The 22,835-nt window shown below is 38.0% G+C and overlaps 1 protein-coding gene across 1 annotated transcript in view; it reads left to right on the top strand.

Annotated features, from left to right (window-relative positions):
* Positions 1-22,835, top strand: part of LOC145979755 (neuroligin-4, X-linked-like) — a 453,446-nt gene that overhangs the window by 331,606 nt on the left and 99,005 nt on the right. Inside the window, exon 3 of the mRNA XM_083112741.1 lies at positions 5,024-5,227. Within this exon, the coding sequence (XP_082968867.1) occupies positions 5,024-5,227 (204 nt within the window). The remainder of the gene's footprint in view (positions 1-5,023; positions 5,228-22,835) is intronic.

Raw genomic sequence — 22,835 nt, 5'->3', positions numbered from 1 at the left:
CAAGCGTAGACCGCCGCGTCGGTGTTTGCACTATCGGCCATCGAGGCGCTCTCGTAGATTGTCAGTGAATCAAGCTTGCAAGTTTCCGCAACTAGTTGAAAGATTGATGTATTTCCTTATCGATGCAAGGGGTGCTGAAACTGGCAGCCTTGGTTGTTCACACATTTTTGACACCTGTTGATAAAGTTACCCATAACAAGCTGTAGTTTCCGTTGATTAATATTGGTATCTTAGCGGATGTTACGTTCAGTTCTTGCAGGGTGTGTGGATTTGACTTGCATAGTATACATTTTTAATCTACCCCAGAGATAAAAATCGCATGATACTTTTACACCCGGAAATCTTGTTTCAAATCGCCTGTGAACTTCACGTGCCGATTGAGTTAACACATATGAATCATAAATAAATACACGCTGTTCAGTAAAAAATATTTGCTGAGCCATAACACACTTTGCGTAGTGTCTCAACCTTAAAAGTCAGTATGGAAGTAAATGGAGTACTCCCCTCTCTCTCTAATACATGAGTTTTGCCAATAGCTCTGTACTTCTCTACCACCGCTGAGTTGGGCGATGTTACAAAATTTACAAAATGTAAAAGTCAAAAATTTCAATCAGTGAAATCATTATCCTGTAGAGTTTTTTAGACTCTATTTACTGACGGCATTATATAACCTGTCATAAATTCATGTGATCTGAATTTTTCATAATTATGCAATTTTGCAAAACGCTTAACTTTTTTCTAGTAAATACTTCAAAAGTCATAAATATCAAACCGCTTGAATAACTTGGCCAGTTTTTTTTTCTACGGGAATTATGATGTTTGTAGATATGATATTCTTTGCCTGAGTGAATTAATTTGCTTACGAGGAGAGTTATATACTATTTATACATTGGATATTTTGTACAAATAATCAGACCGTAACACGAGAAACTTGGTTAGCGAGAAACTTTCCGGTTTGTAGCGATACATGTGCAGACCAAGCGAGAAAAGTGTTGACCATTGTTTGAAGTTATTTTTAGAATGCATTGTTACTCCACAGCACCGTTATTTATTCCGCAATCGTAGTTTGTTTATGCGGGCTGTCTCGCGTATCAAATCCATTCAAGGTTACAATTCAGTTGCAGGCAAGTGCCCCGGTTCGTAGGAAGTGCTTTATTTTTCATAAAAAATATATCTTAATGTTAGTTTTTGCTTTTATTTAATTCTTTTTATGTAAAGGATACCACATTCAACAAAAGAAGTAACAATTGTTGCGACGTGTATTACACATATAATGCAAATGTAAAATGGTAAATAGTTACGTCGAAATATAAACATTTACATGCAAATCTTGACGTACCTATCTTTTTTTTTTTTTCAAAATGCATCAAATACATGAATTTTGATGATTTCCTTTACGATATTAAGGAAGTAAATTTGTCGCAATCATTATTGATTAACAGCGACTGGATGCGACTCCGTTTGTTGATCTGGCAACGCCGCGCTCCATTTAACCCATACTGACTTCTAAGGTTGAGACGCTCCATAGTAAAACCACAATACGTAACGAGACATGTCAGTCTGTCATTAGCGACAATCTATCCCATCTTGTTATTGTTTTTATCTTATGTTATCTTTGTTTCTACTTTATGTTGTTATAGTGTAAAATGGCCAAATAAGACTGTATCTGAAACTCTGAATAAATAAATAACTAAATATTTGTCATGTGCAACATTTGATGAATTTGTGACTGGCGATTTTATGGGTTGAGTGAAAAGTGCCATTTTTGGGACATATCCCCATATATGGCAACACTAGCAGGTCGAAATGTTGCCAACAGTCGCATGCAAGATGCGTCTAAGTATTCGATATACATTTAGCCTACCTTAAAAATCGAGATTTTGTGCCGAAATTGGACTCTTGAGAGAATCCTAGGCTGCCCCTGGTTACATTGAATTCTCTTCGCTCACGCTTCGCCACTACAGTGCCTGGTTGATTCAGCATGGCGTATTCATTGGAGCAGTGCGTGTGCATTGTTGAAGATTATTTCACTACACATTCTTACACACATGTGCAAGAGGTTTTCCAATAAAAATGCCCTGCCTCTGCTGTACCTCACAAAGCAACTGTTTTACAACCAGTAAAACACCAACAAATGATCCCACAAATTGTTTAAGATTTGGTATTTATTGTTGAAAATCAGTTCTCAGATGTTTTCAGCAAATTAACAATGTTTTTTTTTTAAATAATGTAATTGCTTTTATTTAGATAAATGCTAACATAAATTGATGAACCCAGTGATAGCCTACAGGATTAGTGTAGTGCAGAAAACCCGGTGTAAATATCTCTTACGATTTTCATGATATACATTTTGAAAGTTTGGATTGCGCGACTTTTGAAACATACTGTAGTATGCACAATTGCTAGTAGGTGGTTTCCTGGCGCCTAGCTTTGAAGACAATTTTTCGAGCACTGATTATTACCCACCCTCACTGTACCTATTGCACTCTGTAATGTACAACTACATAACTGCCAGTTCTAACATTGGATAAGAGTGAAGGGAATGTTAATAAGTAGAAAATTACATTTTATCCCTCGAACATGTACGCAAATCCCACGTCACATTCCATCTCTAGATATGCACGTGCTACTCCCACCTTTTCTATCTTCCCATATACTCAAATTTCACGAATTACTTGTATGTATTATGTATACTAATAAAAAAGGGCTTGCCCCCCCCCCTTCTCGAAGAAGCCCAGCTCACTCTGCATACATTCGGAGGTATGCGCCTATCCCCAGGTATGTACATTAAAATAAACCCTGGACGTCTTTTCCGTGAATGTTTACTGATCCCTGTTTTTCCATTTATTGCATAATTTATATTTTAGTTACATATAGTAGAACGGACCTGAACTGTTCTAGTGAAGGCAGAACATATTTGGTTAACAAATTGTAGAGTACAAGGTGAGAAAAAATATAGCAAATTAATTAAATTGAAAACTTTGAGGGTTATGAGTAAATAGACATTTTAGATGTTAGAATTTGTAAATATAAAAGGAAATCAGTACGTTAGTGGCTAAAAAATATGATAGAAAGGAAAGGATTAAATAGAAAATGAAAAAGATAGAGCAAAATATATGCCGCAAATTATACCTAAATGTTATTTATTAGTGCCTAAGTGGCACATAATTATTATATATTAGTTGAAAAATGGCACCTACATGTTAAATATATTTGTCACCAAACGTCACCTAAGTGTTATGTATTTGTCACTAATTCGAACGTAAATATAATGTATTAGCCACCTCCAAGTTACACTTAAAGTTCTATATCAGTCGCCAAATAACTAGAAGTTATATATTAGTCACAAAATGGCACCTAAATGTTATGTATTAGTCGCTATTTATCACATAAATGTGACATATTAGTCGCTAAATGGAATTTAAATGTTATGTATTAGTCGCTAAGTATCACATAAATGTGGCATATTAGTCGCTAAATGTCACTTAAATATTATGTATTAGTCACTAAGTGTCACTTATATGTAACATATTAGTCGCTAATTGTCATCTAAATGTTATGTATTAGTCGCCAAGTATCACATAGGGTAAAGGAGGGGAAGTTCGCCACCAAAATGATTTTCATTTTTTCCTTCTAAACGAATTGGGGGAGAAGAACAAAATTTATACGATACAAAAAGTAGTCATTGTGGATTATGAGGAATATAACATAAATACTATGTTACTTATACTTATGACGTAATATTAAAAATACTAAAATGAGAAAAAGTGGCGAAATTACCGCCACATGCTGGGAAATTCGCCATATATATTATTTATCATTTTATCGTCAGTTTAAGTGTATGAAGTACCAAGTTGTTGTCAATAAGTCAGACAACAAAGTGTAAAAGACCTACAAATGACAATACAAAGCTGCTTAAAAAGATATAATACAAACATGTTTAAGAAACATAGGCCGCGGTGGCTCAGTCGGTAACGCGTCTGACTACCATGCTCAAGGTCCCGGGTTCGATCCCCGGCCGGTTCAAATCCGGGAACTTTTCTAACGGTGAAAGCGGCCCCGGCGCCCACCCAGCGTCGAATAACATGGGTACCTGGGGGAAACCCTGGGGGGTAAAGGCGGTTAGGGGCGTGATGCTGATCACATCACCCCCACTCACGACCGGATCAAGAAAGTGTGGGGCGTTACCCCCACACCCCCTATACGCCTTCATGGCGTGGTGCTATGCACAGGGGAACACTTTACCTTTACCTTTAGGCCTAATTGCCCATATGCATTGTGAACAAGTTGTGTGTGAAAGATCGCATATGCAAATGCATAGTCGAAAGGAAACAACTTATGTTTACTTGTACATGCACGCTTTCCAAAGCAAATCTTTGAAGAAAAATAATTCTTATCTGCCACGAAATGACAATTTCCAACGTAGTATTGAAATTCGGCACCTTTCTTTGTCTTCTGTGTAGACTCAACTGCGCATTCCAAACTGTACTGCTTGCTTGCTAGTTCGCTCACCACACTGTAGTTTTCAGTGGAAACAAGGCACATGTTACTTGATTTTTTACAGGCATCCGTGAGTGTTTCCAACCTACAGTTTCTACTACGATTACAAAAACCACAAGTACGGCGAAATTCCCAGCATGGCGAACATCCCTTCTTTTACTCTATATGTGACATATTATTCGCTAAATGGCATTTAAATGTTATGTATTAGTCGCTAAGTATCACGTGAGATACTTTTTGTCGCTAAATGACACCTAAATGCTAAGTATTAGTCGTCAAATGGCATGCAAATATCAATATGTTAGCCTCCAAGTTAGACTTAAATGCTAAATATCAGTCGCCAAATTGCATATAAATGTTATATAATCGTTGTAAAATGCTAGTTAGATGTTATGTATTAGTCGCTAAATGAGACCTAATTATAAAAGTGCAGTCTCAGTGTAGAATTATTATATAAGATCATGTCTCTTGATTTGAAACTCGCAGTTTTTACCAGCTTCAACCCTTTGTGTTTTCTCTGAAGGTTTCCTTCGTCCAGGAGTGAGGGAGAACACGGTCACGAACTTTGCTCTTCTGGACCAAATCGCGGCTCTGAACTGGATAAAGGAGAACATCGAGGTGTTCGGCGGAGATCCCAACAGCGTCACTCTCATGGGCCACGGAACGGGAGCCGCCTGCGTCAACCTGCTACTCGTCTCTCCCGTCTCCCAAGTACCCGTGTCAGGTGGTAAGTTGTACTTCCCTAACTTTAGCATCTGTGTTCGTCTTAAGCTAGGACAGGCTGAACATCTAGCTGCACTTGACGGAGGTCAGCGAACGCTCCGTGCGGTGCGAGATTCCGCCTGTACACTGCACCTCAGGTAAGCACCAGGGTAGGAATGGAAAGGACAGTTAACGTATACCACCTGCTCTGGTTATATTGTTATTAGCAGTATTATTAAAGTTATTAACAGCATAAAAACTGATAAGCCAGCAAAGCAATATCGGAATCCAATTATATGGTTTCTTCACGAACAGTTTGTAGAAGACTGAATTAAAGAGGTTTATCATCTCGGAGGCCGGCTACAGGTCCCAGATTGTTAGCACGTCATCGGAAGCGAAGACCGGAATTTGCTAAAAAACACTTACATTGGAATGTGGAGCAGTGGGAAAAGGTTTTATTCTCCGATGAGTCAAAATTCAACCTACGTTCATCACACAGGCGTGAACATGTGTATAGAAGCCCTAATGAGCGTTATGCACAATGTTGTTTTGTTGAAATAACACCCTTTGGAGGCGGTGGTGTCATGGTCCGGGGAGGTACCTCTTTACAAGGACGTACAGAGTTGGTTCTTGTAGAGAATGGGGCATGGCAGCTTGCAGGTATATTACAGAATGTTTGGCACATCATGCTGTACCATATGCATCATTCATAGGCCCAAATTTTGTTTTTATGCATGACAATGCACGTCATCACATTGCGAATATTGTCACGGAGTACTTGGACCAAGTTGCGACTACGCGATTAGAATGTCCACTACAAAGTCCGGACCTAAATCCGATAGAACACGTCTGGGATCAACTGAAACGACATATCAGAAACCCCGCAATAGTTCCAGAAACAATTGAAGAGCTAAGATGTCCTATTCAAGAAGAATGGGAGCAATTGGACCAAGAAGTGATTTCCAACCTTATTCGAAGTATGCCACGGCGGTTACAAGCTGTAATTGATGGCAGGGGAGGTAAAGTAACATCTGCTAGACAGCTTATATACCCCACCAGTACCAGTTAAGAATATTAAAAAAAATATTGGTAAGCTTTGCTTTCTTATTTTTTTTTGGTAGTTTTCTGTAACTTTCGTTTTAGTTCTAATTTATGTTATTAACAATACGTTTTAATTTGCCTTGTGTTGAATATATTAAGGTTTTCGTATTTCCAATAATTTCTGTAATCTTTAGTTAGCCTTTGAATCAGAATTTATGCGTTATCACAAAAAATGCAAGTGTCCGGTTTTTTTTTCCAGCAGTGTAAAATACGTACAACATGCCATACTGCAACCTTCATGCTTTAATGCATGGTTCGTTATTTTTGTGGAACCCGTAACATGCCAATAGTATCGGCTGTATAGGTAACTTAATTCCAACGGATACTGATGTCACTGGTATCGGCCGATACCGATACATCGGCATTGGTATCAGCTCGTCCCTGGTTTCCCAAAATTGACAATACCGCCCGTTTTGCCTAGTCGAGCCTTATTCGCTCGAGCGAAGAAGCTCTCAATTCCGTAGGCTAACTAACGTCGTCCGGGCAAACTATTTGACGCTCGAACGAAATGTTCTCCCTGCAGAACTCTATACCCTATCTCTAGAGCAAGGCCGCGTATAGCAGCAGAGAAGGGGAGGAAATCGAGTGGACAGAGCGAAGCAGTACACGCTGCTGGCAACTGCATGCGCTTTCCCCCTATCGACGCAATTCCGTCCATCTTACCTGTTCTTTGGTGCAGACGTGTCACGTCACTACTTGCGCAGAGACTTGTTTTTGTTCTGCTCCAGAGATAATTGAGACAGAGTGTAGTGTGTATGTGTTTATATATATATATATATATATATATATATATATATATATATATATATATATATATATATATATATATAGTGAGGTATAATGAGTGTTGATAGAGAAGAAGCTCTTTTAATGATCTCTTTACACTGTCCATTAGCCTGACGTTTCCGTCAACTGCCTTTCGTTATCCCAGGCATGCACAGTATTTCCCAACACCTCTGTTCTGAGGTTATACGGTAGGTGACGAAAGTACACCTCACCGATAGAGGACACGATGAGTAATAACCTCTGGTCCGGGAGCAGTATAAAACATGAAATCCGATAGGACAGCTCTCAGTTAGATTGCAATTCAATCAATACACTCAGTGCGGGATGACGGAAGGAACGTAAGTTGGAATCGAAGCACGAACTCTGATAATAGCTATGGACACAACCTGTTAAATATGTCTGGGACAGTACTCAGCGAAAACGTCAGACAGGTATGGCCAGTGTTCGGAAAGTTACTTTTAAAAGGTAACTAGTTACAGTTACTTGCTTAAAAAGTAACAGTTACAGTTACTCGTGTTAAAAAGTAACTCAGTTACAGTTACCTGTACTTCAAAAGTAACTGTAAGTTATTACAGTTACTTTCTGATGAAAATTTTCCCTGCAACCAAATTACAAAAATCGATCATTAATTGTAATAATATATTTTGTAAAGACTAACATGTCTTTTGCTTATGTTACTGGTACATAATATAAGTCTTCGTATATTTATATTTATTACAAAATAAAGTGCGCTCCTGTGCTTTGCGCGACGCCATGATGGCGTATAGGTGGTGGAGTTAGAGCCCCACACTTTTTTGATCATGGTATAAAGTGGGGTTGATGTGATCAGCACCGCGTCCCTGGCATCCTTTACCCCCCCCCCTCCAGAATTTTCTCCAAATACCCACTTTATACTACTCTGGGTGGGCGCTGGAGCCGCTTCAACAGGTGGAAAAATCTCGATTCTCCCCACCAAGGATCGAACCCGGGGTAACTCACATGGTAGTCAGGCACCCAAACGACTTTTTTTAAGGAATACCCCCCGTTATTCTCATCTCAATTTTTATGTATGTGAATTTTCTTTTTTCAGTATTCTCATTCGAACAAACATCAATGTCCGAAACGAACTAGAATCCTGAACTCCTGACATATAGTACGTTGTGCTAACCACTCCGCCATGGAGGTTAACCTGAGCTACTGCGACTTAAACAGTTGCATTTAATATCATTGTTGTTGTTAAGGAATGCCCATTGGAGTGGGGGGGTGGATTCTACAAACTGTATAGAAAGAGATGTACAGGGTGATTGGTAATTCGACCTATTCCTGGAAAGGGGTAATACTAGAGCACATTTGCTACAAATTTGACCCTATGCACCGGGAGTCGGAAATCAATGGTTTCAAGTTATTGCAGTTTGTAGATTGTCGTGACATATTCCGACTTGCGACCAAAAACTACTAATTGTGAACAAACTACTACACCCTGGGCACTTAATCGATACGTTGCTAACAGCTGACGAATGAGTGACTACTGGGAAAAAAAATCATGCCCAAAATTCCCATACCCACAGAAAGAAACAGTCATTGGAACACACGTAATGAAGAAATTTGGAAATTATCGTTTAAATCCAAGAGGATTACTCAAACAAATGGTAACACACTTAGCGTAAAAATTATGGAAAAAACTTCCTCGTTTCATAAGCTCTCCAAAAAGATACAAATGTTGTCAACTGGCACACGGGTTGGGAGAAACATCTGAATAAAAAGCTGTGAAGGGGCGTTATAGACCCATCATCTGACAACAATTCTGTGGACGGACGAATCCAAATTCGACCGCGATGGTATTACGAATTTTCATAATGTGCATTTCTGGGCCCCTAAGGGTCATAACCCAAGAAAATCTAGAGAAAATTCTCACAAAATGGGAATCATCCACAATCATGTGATCGGGCAAATCTATCTGCCACAAAACCTAAACGGCATTACCTATAAAAACTAAGGGAAGAAATGACGACGCTGCTGGAGGATGTGCACATCACAAAAAGGGGTATGATTTATCAACATGATGGCTGCCCAGCCCACTATTTCCGGGGTGTACGACAGTGGCTAGACGACAATTATCCCATGCGATGGATTGGTCGAGGCGGCCCGACCCTCTGACCGGCGAGAAGTCCGGATTTAACGCCATGCGACTTTTACATTTGGGGTTTCATGAAAGAGTCTACAGTCTACAGTACACAAGTGGATTCCCAAAAAGAGTTGAGAGAGAGAATTGTGACAGCCGCCCAATACATAAGAGACAGACTGTCAACGCGAGTGACTGTGTCTGAAGTACGTCGCAGACTGCGTACTTGCATACGTAACCGAGGAAGCAATTTAACGGGATTTGTAGTTTTTGTAACAGTTAATTCTAACAACCTGGAATCATGAGAATGGTAAATAACATTATTATTTCACTCATTTTCGTTCCTTTTTCTCACAACCGACAACTTCTTTTCACTTTACAAAGAGGTCTACAACGCGCCTTCTCCGCTTTTTATTCAGATTTTTCCCCCAACCCGTGTGTCAGTTGACAGCATTTGTATCGTTTTGGAGAGCTTATGAAACGAGGAAGTTTTTTCCGTAATTTTTACGCTAAGTGTGTTACCATTTGTTTGAGTAATCCTCTTGGATTTAAACAATAATTTCCAAATTTCTTCATGACGTGTGCTCCAATGACTGTTTCTTTCTGTGGGTATGGGAATTTTGGGCATGAATTTTTTTCCCAGTAGTCACTCATTCGTCAGCTGTTAGCAACGTGTCGATTAAGTGCCCAGGGTGTAGTAGTTTGTTCAGAATTAGTAGTTTTTGGTCGCAAGTCGGAATATGTCACGACAATCTACAAACTGCAATAACTCGAATAGGTCGAATAACCATAACCCTGTATATATTCTAAGAAGGGAGGTTTGTTTCGCATCAAGGGCGTGTCAGATAGAAATAAATTTGTTGTATAATTTCAAGTGTTTATGAACTAGAAAATGATAAAAATTATAATGTATAGCCAGTGGCGGCGATTGGGTTCCAAAACCGGGGAGGGGGGCAAGGTGTTAAAACTGGGTGGGCAAAGACAGTATATTTCCCATTATAGATAAGGTTTAGCATAGTGCGGAGGAAAAAGTGGCGAAAAGTGGGGGGGGGGGCAACTGCCCCCCTCCTCGTCCCCTCTAATCGCCTCCACTGGTAGTAGCCTATAATTGTGCGTTATCAATGAAGGTGAAAATGGCATTTTAAACTTACCCCTTCAGTTCTCTCTGAGAGGATTACACAAACAAGCAAGAATGATGGCTAGGGTTTTTCCTGATTCGTCAGTTTGCCACTTGTGTTGCAATTCACTGTTATATCAATAACAATGGTGACATCTGTCGTATCTGTTATTTCAAGAAAATGGATTCTCATTTAAATCTTAAACGAATAGCACTTACCAAAATATATTCCATTTTTCACAATGTCCTGAAATTCTGAATTATCGTAAATAAGTGAATTCTAACTGGAACTATTTTCACTTTCGAAGCAATTGGATTGTTTTCCATTCATATGCGGAATTGCTAGCTCTCGTCTTCTTCAGTTTGGTTCATACTATCAGTATTGTTGAATTATTTCATGAAAACACTGAAATATTGCAGTACGTCCCTTTTTAGCTTAATCCGATATTATAGCAAAGGAAGAACCTACCGGATGCTGCTTACAGAAGGGAGAAGTTGTAAGATCACTGAGGAACAAACTACAGAAACAAGAGACACTTCACAGCACACAACTGACAATGGAAAACTCAGCAATAGGAAAGAATTATCCTCCTAGAAGCTTATTTTCCCGCTTCTTGGAAATCAGATGGAATTCAGATGAAACATACGATAAACCGTGAAATTCCTGGCACCTGGCTGCAGCCCACCGACTGGCCACCGCCAGGAGACAAATTTACTACAACTTTCTCTTTTCCTCTTCATCTACTGTTTGCAAGAATTAATGTATCAAAGATGAGCTTTTATATCACAGCAGAAACTAAATTCCAGCTCACTTTGAGTCCTAAATCGTCAATAATTTATGACACTTATATAGCAATTTATGTGTCACAAAGTAAATGTAAAAGTAACTGTTAAAACGTTACTTCTATCGTAAAAATGTAACTCAGTTACAGTTACTGACTTTTAAAAGTAACTAGTTGCAGTTACATTTTCTCAAAAAAGTAACTGTTACTTGTAACTAGTTACTTCCAAACACTGGGTATGACAAGTGTGGAGAGAGCATTTCACTCAGTTATATTCCACCTTTCATCGACCGGGGCGGACACTTTACAGTCATTGTGAACTATAAATCTCTCCTTTTGTTATTTGCTACATCCTGGTGACTTTTCTATCCCTGGTGTTAATCCGAGTCACACTTCAATATATACAAACACAGAACGTATAACGTCAATACGAAATGCAGTAGAAAAATGCAGAGACACATTTAAATGAATACTGTAAGATCAATGGAGTTGTGTTTGCAAAATAATCCGAGTTAAGAGAACATGTACAGTCATGGACACTTCTGGGATGTAACAACCCCATTAGTTTAATTTGACTATTACAACCCAGATGTGCTCGTGCCTGTACAATTGCAGAGTGGTGGTAGCCTTGCATTAAAATTAGCTGTATAGTGAACTCCGTAAGGAATTTCTGCCCCAGACATTCCTTCTCCCCTGTTTACTTGTAGGCGAAACCCATTCCGCTATTCAATTCCAGTCTACTCTTCACTTAGTTCCAGACCATTGCAACTCTCGTCCAAGGAATCAGGGCGACCATAAGAATTCCTCACGCGTTTCCATCCTCCTGAGTTTTCTCAGACAATTATCACCTACTTCCTAACCAAGATCTGCCCGTAAAACCTGGTGGAACAAATTGCATTTCTCATTTCAGCGTATGTGTTGTTAATTGCTTGCTTAATCGTCGTTTGGAAGTGAACAGCCGTAATTACTTAACTGTTCCCGGGCTCTTGGGTCTTGTCCAACAAAAACATCCCCACCCAAATATCAAGCGAGAGTCTTGCTTAAGTTCTCGTCGTGGAGTGTAATGGTGCGAGACGCACGCGTGCCTCCAAAACACACACACGCATGTGCTCTGTAGCGGCGTTCTCCAGGCGCTGAAAATGCTTAACAGCCATTTAGACTTTTCAAGGATTTCGTCAATGCAGGGTTCACATTTGGAATGGTAATGCTACAGCCTGTACATTGCACCAAGTCGTAGGAGGAGGATATAGGGCCCTCGGTCATAATTAGAATTAGAATTAGAAATTCTTTATTCATGGGCAAAGTTCATCCTGTGGCTGCTCTACCACTTAACCCGCAAAATCTAGTACAATAAAACAACAAAAATACAATTACTACTAACAGGTGGTGCAGAAGTCATCACATGATTTTCTTACCCTATAGCTTAGGTGTAAAATTAAACAAAGTAGTTTTTTTGTGTTAAACTTTTATTGATGCTTGTAAGTTTTATGTCCACCATGCGAATTGATGCAAATTTGGGCTCTTGTTATTGCGTTTTCCATCGTGTTGGAAAGAATCTGCGGGGAAATATTTTAAATTTCATGCTGAATATTGTCCTTGCTGTAACGTCTCTGGCTTATTCACATAAACCAATGACTTCAAATATCCCCAAAGGAAGCAAGACACCGAATGGTATGCGGTGTAGGCGCTGGACGATTGGAAAAATGCCGTCTAAATTCTCATTGTCAAGATTACTGATATATTATTCCTTAAAAATATTGTCACAATTTTTCAACGTTCTTGTGGGGTATACTTACTCATTTTCGCACACAATATATTTCGTGAGTATCTTCTATTTGACTGACAAAACACTACTGATATAAACAAGAAGATGTCAAAATAGGATGATGAATTTGCGCCACCTGTTATAACGTAAGAATTCCATTACATTTATCGCTTCTAAATATTTCAGTAATTAACACTATAAAAATATAAAGACAATTCTACTCATTCACACAAATCCATATGTTCGTTTCGGGTTCGAATCTGCTCATTTATTTTGGATTTGATTTCAACGTAAGCATGCTGCATCTAGTCATGTGTACTGAGGCCTTGCCCTGCTCATCTGGAAGTACCTTTGTTACTGCCCTTTTAAAGCTGTTGTATGTCTCAAACGAGGTAGCATCTGGTGGCAGCGCATTCCAACAATATGCAGAAACAGCTTTGAAGGATTACAGGAATATGGATTTTGAGAATCTGTCCAGACGAATTTTCATACTGTCTAGTCGTGCAGTTGTGTATGTCGTGTCAAGGATAGATGGTTGATTGATTTGGTGATTTAAGTCCACTTTATGCACAGTAAGGTTAATTGGGACTGGCCTACAGTTTAAAGTGGGATCCGAACCACTATGTTCCTCCATTGGATATCGAACCCAGACCCCCGTTGAATACAAAGGAACGACGCTACCACTGCGCCATCGTGGAGGCTCAAGGACCTATGATGAGTAGAATCCGCATATTAGTCACTAAAATAAATCCAAAATAGGTAGGGAAAAAGCCACTAGAAAATAGCCACTTCATAGGCACTAAAACATGTTACCAAATTAAATGCATAGTTAAATCATGCTTTATTTAATTAGAATAACACACGTGAATAGACACGTGGATTTACACTTCATAAAAGTGAACAGAATCGAAAGAAAATATTTAAGAGTTTTTCTCGGGCATTTCATTTGAACGAAACCGATCAAGGTTTTTCAAGCTGACTTCAAACTTACTGCAACCAAAACTTTGGAAAATATACAGTATGTAATATTCTTATTCGTACACACGGATTTTCAAAGAAAATGCTTTAATATCTGAAAGGAAATACACTCTTTTGAAATTGTTTCTTTACAATTCAATAACTAATATCATTAGGAACATAAAATCTTACCCAAATTCTGTATAAACAATGACAATAATAAATTTAATTAAACTGAAAGAGAAACATGCCATTTTCTGCACAACTTTTCTATTCGTACACTTAATAATATAAAAGAAAAAAGTATATTCAGAGCAAATTGACTGACAGTTCTAATACTTTGATGCGTATCCTTTGGCTTTAATTACTGCTTGACACCTGTTCTTCATAGAATTAACCAGTTTCCGACATGTTTCAGAACTTATTTTATTCCACGTGGCTTGCACTACAGTTTTCAACTCTTGTTTGAAGTTGACGCCTGCTTTATGGACTCGCTTCTTCAAAATTGTCCATAAATGCTCAATGGGATTTAAGTCTGGACTTCGTGCTGGTGTTTGTAGTAGTTTGGGCACATTCGATATTAGCCAATTCATGTTAACTCGCGCCTTATGCTTACTGTCATTGTCTTGTTGGAATATGTAGATAGGCGGCATGTCAATTTTTTGGGCACTCTGCTTTACATTGTTCTTCAATATGTCCAAATAGACATATGCATTCATGCTACCATCAATTAACAGGATGATACCAACACCTTTGGACGACATACAGACCCAAATCATTAATGACCCACCACAATGTTTAACTGTGTTAATGTGATCATTGTCTTTGTTTGCTTTTCTCCAAACCCTATTTATCCCACCTGACCCGTATATATTAATCTTGGACTCGTCTGACCATATGACACTATCCCAAAATTCCTGGTCCTTGTGGATGTGCTCTTTCGCGAATGAAAGTCCATTCCTGCGATTCACCTTATTTACATACGGCCTCTTTCGTGGTATTCTGCCGTGATATCCATGCTTCCACAAGGCACGTCGGACAGTTTGATCAGACATCATCTTGCCAGCAACATTTTCTACTAACGGTCGTAAGTGAGGAACACTTAGTCGGGGGTTTTCTCGCACTCTTTTTAAAATAAAGCGTTCATCACGTTTATTCAACCGCCCCTCTTTTGGTTTTCTCGGCACATTCTGTGTTTAACCTTCCTCTCTAAATTTGTTTACTATGCATTGAACTGTGGAGTGTGATTTATTTACTGTTTGTACAATTTTTCTTAACGAATAACCCCTAAGGGACACATTTATAATAACATCCTTCAGATCGGAACTAAGTTCCTTCACCTTGCACATGCTGATAGATAGACGATAGGCCTACAACAATACGTACTCCAACATTCCGTTTGACGGGGAGCGCGCCTGCATGTTCAAACTTGTTACGAAGCTGCAAACTGCAGGAAATCGCCCGAATAGCGGTGGCGCTGTATGCGAGGAAGATTGAAACTCTTGCCTGTACGAATAACAACGTTGCATGAAACAGTGTGTTTCTCTTTTCACACAAATTATATGCTCTGTTTATACACTTTGAACATACATTTTTATTGACATTTGTTGGTGAAACCTTCATTAACATTAATTTCCTGGTACATATGAAAATGATTATATTTACTAGTAGATATGACATTTTTCCTCGGAAATTCTATGTGTACGAATAACAATGTTACATACTGTAGCTACTTGGCCCTGTAGAGGGAGAATTCGTTTTTTTCCCATAGTAATTGATGCGATACTTTCCAAAATTCAGTAACGTGTTTGCACTTACTAGAAATGCAGGTGGGTCCATAGATTTTTAATCAGTGTTGCCAACTATTGTTACCATTGCATAAATGGCTTAAAAGATGCATCACCTTGCTGATATGTGGAATAATGTTGCGCATGTGTAAAAAAAATATATGTTATAGGCTGAAAGATTATCAGTTAAATTTAGATATCCTGTTACTGAAGAGCTAGCATATTGCTGGCAGGATAGGATGTGTCAGAAAGAAAGAAATAAAGAGTATCACGTTTAGAGGAAAACTTGCTAGGAGGACTACCTGATATTGTCAAGAATATCAATGTTCTGCCATTGCTATGCCTTTATTTTTGAACCACGATCAACAATGACGTGACCAATTGTTATAAATTTCCGTTGCTATATTTCCTGTATAGAAATGAAAGTAGTCTAAAATTGTCTTGAATATTCTAGGATTGTGGACTATCAACTTTACGGTGTGAGTTCAGAAAATTGAAATATTTTTGAGTGTTACTTTATATGATCGTGTATTAATGCGGAAGAATATGATATATGATATTGCAGCTATATCTGCATTCCCTCATTGTTATTGACACGTAAGCAGTCATTTCCGTATTTTTCTTCAGTCACTCCAGTTGAATGTCAAGGTGGGACCTTTCTTGTTCCTTCCCATCATACCGATTAGCCTTATTGTGCATAAAGTGGACTTAAAACACCACCACTTTCCCATCATTTTAGAGCTTATCCCAATAACTATACCCTACCCTGTACCAGCTAACTGTAGACCAGGTGAACGAGAACAAGTCTCTGCTCAAGTAGTGACGCGAGACGGCTCCACCAATGAACAGTGACAGAAACGGGATTGCGTAATGGACACTGGAGTTACCCGCTTTCGCTGCTTTGCTCTGTCAGCGTTGCAAACTTTTGAAACCGAGTACGCACATGGCAAATGGACTGTATCTTAGCCTCCAGGTCCGTACGCTTGGTTTAATAATTTCTTAGGGAGTTATTAGGAATAAAATAGTAACTGTAAATTTTGACAAGCCGTGCATTTAGCGCACGGACTAAGGTATGGACCGTACGTCCGTACATGCATGACATTTCTGCACATGTACGGTCAGGATCGTACGCTTGGCAACATTGCGCTTTCACCACTCGATGTCGCTCCTCCTCCTCTGCCGTTATGCGCGGCCCTGCTCTACAGTTAGCTGGGACAGAGTATAAGTTGTAGATTTTTGCAAAAAATTCCATTTGAATTACCATAACAATGTACGCGTAAATGTTATACATTCGTTTCGACCCTTATAAAGAATTTTATAGTACCTTCAAATATCTATTCTTTATAAATGTACTTAAGATTCCTTATTTTGTATTTTCCCTGCTACCTTTCTCTACTGTAGAAGGTTATCTCTCATTTGTGAGTTTCGTTTCATTAGTTTTATCTAATTGCCATTCGCCATCATGCTCGTAATTAGCCAAAAGCAGTAGCCGCGATTGGGTGCCAAGACTGACGGGCAAGAACAGTTTACTTTTTCTTGTTAGACATGGCTTAGCATTAAGAGGTCAAATTTAATCGGTTTCCCTCGCATATGTTGTTCACTCTTCTAGCCTCTTCACATCTACCTCTGCTTTACCCATCAATTAATTTCTTGGTAAATTACTTCACTTACAAAAAATCTTCTCCATGGTCCTCATCCGAAATAGTGCATTTTGATGAACACATTCATCTTCTTCATGAATATTTGCTATCCAGAATGCTTAACACTACGTTCGTACACGTGTTTCAGAGTAACACAGTTGGTATACGTGTGAGCGTGACTCTTACATATGAATTTCATGTTTTTTGACATTTTTCGAGAAATGTCAGAAAAAGAACCTAAAAACGGAAAAAAGGACGTATAAATGTCATTCAAATTAATTAATAACCAGTGTAATTACATATTTAATGAATATGCGTGGCAACTTTGCAGACGCGTGCTGTCTGGTCGTATACACCGTGCTGAAAGCTTCAAAACAAGAGAAAGTTTCCACTTACAGCGCGACCTTCCAGACAAGTTACGGTTAAAGGACCTTGTACCGTACCTGCTTCAGTCGTCCAAAAATGATTTTATCTCGTTTCAGGGATGGTTAAAATATATTTATTTATTATTATTATTATTATTATTATTATTTCCTTACTACAGAAAGGATGTTCAAGAGGTAATGAACTGATGATGATTGGAATTGAGAATGGGCAGTAAAAACGTAGTCGAAAGAAGGTGAAGTTGCAAAAGAAGCCGTTAAGACACAAAAAAGGCTAAAAAAGGACCAATAAGCCACAAAAAAAGCAAAAAAGGACAAAAAAAAACCCACCTTTTTCTGGCCTACAATGACCCAAAATGAACATATATTATGTTGGGCCTCGTCTTCGGACACTAGGGGAAAAAAAAATTTTCCTCAACTTCCGAGACCTATTTATCACACTAAAATGGTTTATGAATATATATTTCCTACCATATATATCTCTTACATGCTAAAATTATCTTATTTATTACATAATAACAAAGTGATATTCCTTCATTGCAATATTACTGATTACGTAATGTAAGAGACATCTTCTCACGGAAAACAACAATTTTTATAATTTTATTTAAAACTTACTTTTGATGTTAACTAATTTGCACTGCATTAGTAATACATTCAATAATTTATTCCGTGGTGACGAGAGAGATATGTACATTCTACTTCGTAGTGTCATATCGCCCAATATATTGAGGAAAAAGAACACGTAAAAATAGGATCATCTTCACAAGGAGTCTGATCCGTGTTGCTACCATTTTTGCTTTTAATAACTCCTCAACAACATTATCATCTGTGCTCTAAGGTCTTCTCTTTTTGTCATCACTTGGGTCTGCAAGCAATGCTCGGAACTGCCGTTGTTCATTCGTAAAGAAAATCAGGTTTCAAAGTTCATTTATCCAGAAATAATTACATTAATAAGTTAAATATAATAATTACAGAATTATCAAAACAGAAAACAGTGATACAACACGAATTCAGTGCACACAGAAATAAAATATGCGTACGCGGTTGGTGTACGTTTGAGCTCGGCGCTCACAAAACACGGACTGTCATCAAAATGAAATGTGTGCGCAGACAGAGGACAATGCCACAATCTATAACTGGCGTCATCTGGTCATAGATATTCCAAATTCAGCTTCACAAGACCAGAAAGTGACATCATTATCTGGGCCTGAAAAACTTACAATTGTATCCCTGGGTGAGAGCACTTCGCTCACACGTATACCAAAGGTGGGTTAACCTGCCAAACGTTAAACTTGCATTTAACCCTCGATATAAATGGCAATCCGGTACCGTTCTTCCAATTATGTTTACATAGACATAACCTCCACCAGCAAACAAATGCAGTTGTGTTGAACCCATGTTTTACACATGTCTGAAGTACATCAACATACTGTAGATGAAATTGAATCATTTTGAATCTGTGCATTCTCTGAGTCCATATTCACGAAAAATGCATCACATTCAGACACACACCAAGCACCCTACGATATTTTCAAGAGCGATTGTGACACAGCCAGATTGAGGGTGTCTGGTCAGCGAATAGTAGCCCAAACAAGCACTTCGTAATAACTAACTCACTTAGATTTCTTGTTACGAAATTATGATCCAATAAGGAACAGCGGGCTTAATGGGTCGTGTCCACTGTCTATGTTGGTGCCTTTTCTATTTTATATTGCCTTTTAAGTACCGATTTGTATCGTTTTTAGTACTTATTTCCCTATTTTACAAGTTTTTGGTGCCTGCAAATCCATAAGGAACCATTCGACCAAACAGTCCATTAAATTAAGAAACTGTGTGGTGGCAATTGGGTTCCAAAACTTTGGGGGGTTGCAAGTTGCCAAAACTGGGGAAGGCAAGGACAGTTTATTACCTTTGGTATATAGAGGTTAGCATAGTATTGGGGCAAAAGTGGCAAAATTGGGGGAAACTTCCCCCACGGTCCCCATAATCGCCTGCACTGGAAATGAATATGACGTCGTGAACTTGCAAGCAAACAGTGAAAATAACAGCTGTAGTATGAACGAAACATACAGTTTATACACATACATATTTTTTTTTTTATTTTGTCTTCTCGCATATGGCAATGTTAAGTTAATGGTGTCAAGTGTTGCTAGATATGATGCAATAACTTTATAAGGTCGAGTTCGTCAATGTGTGGAGCCGTACCTATACACCATCCCTTTTTGTCTCCACACAGCACCACGCAATGAACACAGAGCACTTTACCTTTGCGTTATAGTATAAAAATGAAATGGAATAAAACCCAGAGGAGGTGAAATACATTATTGAATTCTTAGTTTGTTAAAGTAGTTGGGGTTAGTGTCGCAAGTTTCTATGTGCCTTAGGTTAGTTTCGCCCACCTTCATACCTCTTCGCCGCAGGTTCCCGTATCTCCCGTTGGAGATGAGTAAATCGTTGAAGGGTGTCTCGTGCAGTGTTGCCATATCTCATACTGAAGGGATGGAAATCTTGTGGCAGTACTACAAACTTTAATTACATCTAAAGAGAATTCGGAAAACGACGAATTAAACGCATTTAGATTTCTTAAGAATACATGCTTCGTAAATAATTTTGCAAGACTTACAAAAATGATAAACAATCTTGCGATGGTCTTAGGATGCAAAAATTCAGTGGAGAGATCTGCCGTCAGACACAGGAAATGTGTTAAGATAAAGTTGACATAACCATGCGAATCATCTTGGCAGATAATATTTTTCAGTTAGAACAGTAATCTATTAATAGGCTAAAAAAAATGACATCACAAGAACGCAATCTAGCTGAGGCCATAGTGCGCTCTCTACAAAAATGTATACAATATGTTTATACAATATGTTTTTCGACAGCCAACCTGGTTAACCGTATCTTACAGTTAAGTTTCTTAATATGAGAATACAATGAAATGCACCATCTTCGAAGTTACATGTAAAGTAAGTCTCCAATAATTGTAAATTTGTTATTGTTGTATAAACTACAACATTTCGTAGCATATACATTTCTTTCAAAATATCTAAATTACTCTCAAATATTTCTATTCAATTAGAATTTTAGGAACTGCAGTCGAGATGCCATCTCTTGTCAAAAGTTTAAGATACTGCACTACAGTATATGAAGGAGAATAAGAAAAATATTTAACACCTACTGATTCGATGTAATAACTACAATTAGCTTATAAAATGTAACACTTTTTTCATGGTTGACCATATTGAGAGTACATTAAAACTGAATTGTGTCGCTGTGTATATGTGCATATAATAACGAGAAACCTGAAATCCCATTAAGATGTACATTTTTTGTAATAATCTTGCACGTTCTTTCCAATTGTATATATATTTATTGTTGATATTTTCCATCCTCGTTGAACATATATTTATTGTTGTTTCCAGTTGTACAAATATATATCGTCATTTCTTATCATCTCTGTAATTTAATTTCTGTGTTTATTTAATATTTAGACCTGTTACTGATGATGTCACAGAATAGTGACTGGGCTGTATGTACATTATCTTGTAAGATCTATTGCCATGGTAATTATGGACTGTGTCTTGTTTTTAGTTTTGGTGTTTTTGTTCGTGCGTAAAGTGTTGTCAACTAAATTGTAATAAGCTTTTATTTTTTGAAATTACCGTGGAAATACGCAATGGCTCATACTTTTCTTCGTAAGAAGTAAAATATATTATTTTTTTAGTAAAAACTTGGATTTGATTTTTAATCAACGAACGAGGAAAAATAACGCATACTCTGAGGCATCAAGTCAATGCTGCGAGTTCTCATGTGAACACTTTTGTGTGTGTGTGTGTGTGTGTGTGTGTGTTTGATTGAAATAATATTATTTGGTCAAAAGAACGTGTCTATTTTGTATATGGTAGGTGAGCCAAAGGTGGCCATAGTTCCCAAGGTGGCCCACTTCACGAAAATCATATTAGTATTAAACAATGTTAAGAAATGGCACTACATCAATGTACCCAGTCCCCTTCTGGTGTACTATGCAGAAAACGAACTGTCTCGGGCTGCCAACAGCTAGTTTATGTAAGTTATTGCGTCAGGGATCGAGCAGATTAGTTGTTATTTTAAGGTAAGTGGGAAATGTGTGTGTAAGTCCTTGAAATTAACGAATGTTAATATTTTATACATATTTTGAAAGCTCCTTTAATTAAATTTTTCATCACGAAGTTACATTATAATGTATTTGTGTCAAATCAACGATACTTCTTTTTGTTGAAAAACGTAGTCTAGAGGCGAGTTCCTAAGGTAAGGTGGAATTAGCTAAAATCTTGTTTCAACCCGGAATTAAATACCACGAATGTTCCCCAATGGTAGGACAACTCAAATACAATATGCCAAGAGATGGAAGCTTGGAAAAATCATTCTACATAAGAGGGTTGGTAAATAAGTAACCACTCCGCCACGGAGGTCGGTTATGTGTCATCACTGTACATAATGCATGTCACCTATCAAAAGTTTGAGACTAACAATTTATCTAATAAATTTAAAAAATAATTAAATATGAATAAATGTGATTTCTTGAGCACAAGGAACATCTACGAAACTATAAGCAGTGGGCCTGGGAACAGATGTAACAGTTTTGTAAATCTTTTTTTTAAAAAAACGTTATAAGCAATTTTCTAAATATTTATATGGTACATGTTGTTAATTAGTTATAACAGTTATTTCTTAAAATTTCATAAATTTATCTCTCATTGGAGATTTGTAAATTGCCCTAGAAGCTTAATTATGGCCACCTTTGTTTCACCTACCTTATATTAGACATATACAGATAGCCACTTTAAAATAAATACTGCAAACGATGAAGTGGTCATCTATAGATGTAATCTATACAAAATTATAGCACAAAAAGTATCTTAATTGGATTTGAGATTTCTCGTTATTGTTTGCATACCGTATTATATCTAAGTTAGATTTAGGTTACTTGAGGGTACGACAGACTGAAGCAACTCGCTTGCTTAGCAAGAGGGACACAAGGGTATGGGGTGACACCCCAGATAAATGACGGAACATAACAACATTTAGTACATATAAAACACTTCTACAGACTGGACAGGCAGGGCGAGGACATAATAAAGGAATATTCGTACCTGTCGTTCTTGTAGAGATGACCTTCTTCGCTGGTCCTAGTCGAGAAGGTCCTACCCTGAAATATAACGTTCTAGGGAG

Source organism: Lepisma saccharinum, chromosome 26 (genome assembly GCF_977018435.1).
Source record: "Lepisma saccharinum chromosome 26, izLepSacc3.1, whole genome shotgun sequence".
Classification (NCBI taxonomy): Eukaryota; Metazoa; Arthropoda; class Insecta; order Zygentoma; family Lepismatidae; genus Lepisma; species Lepisma saccharinum.
Note: the sequence above shows the minus strand (reverse complement) of the source record. Positions and strands in the feature narration are given on the sequence as shown.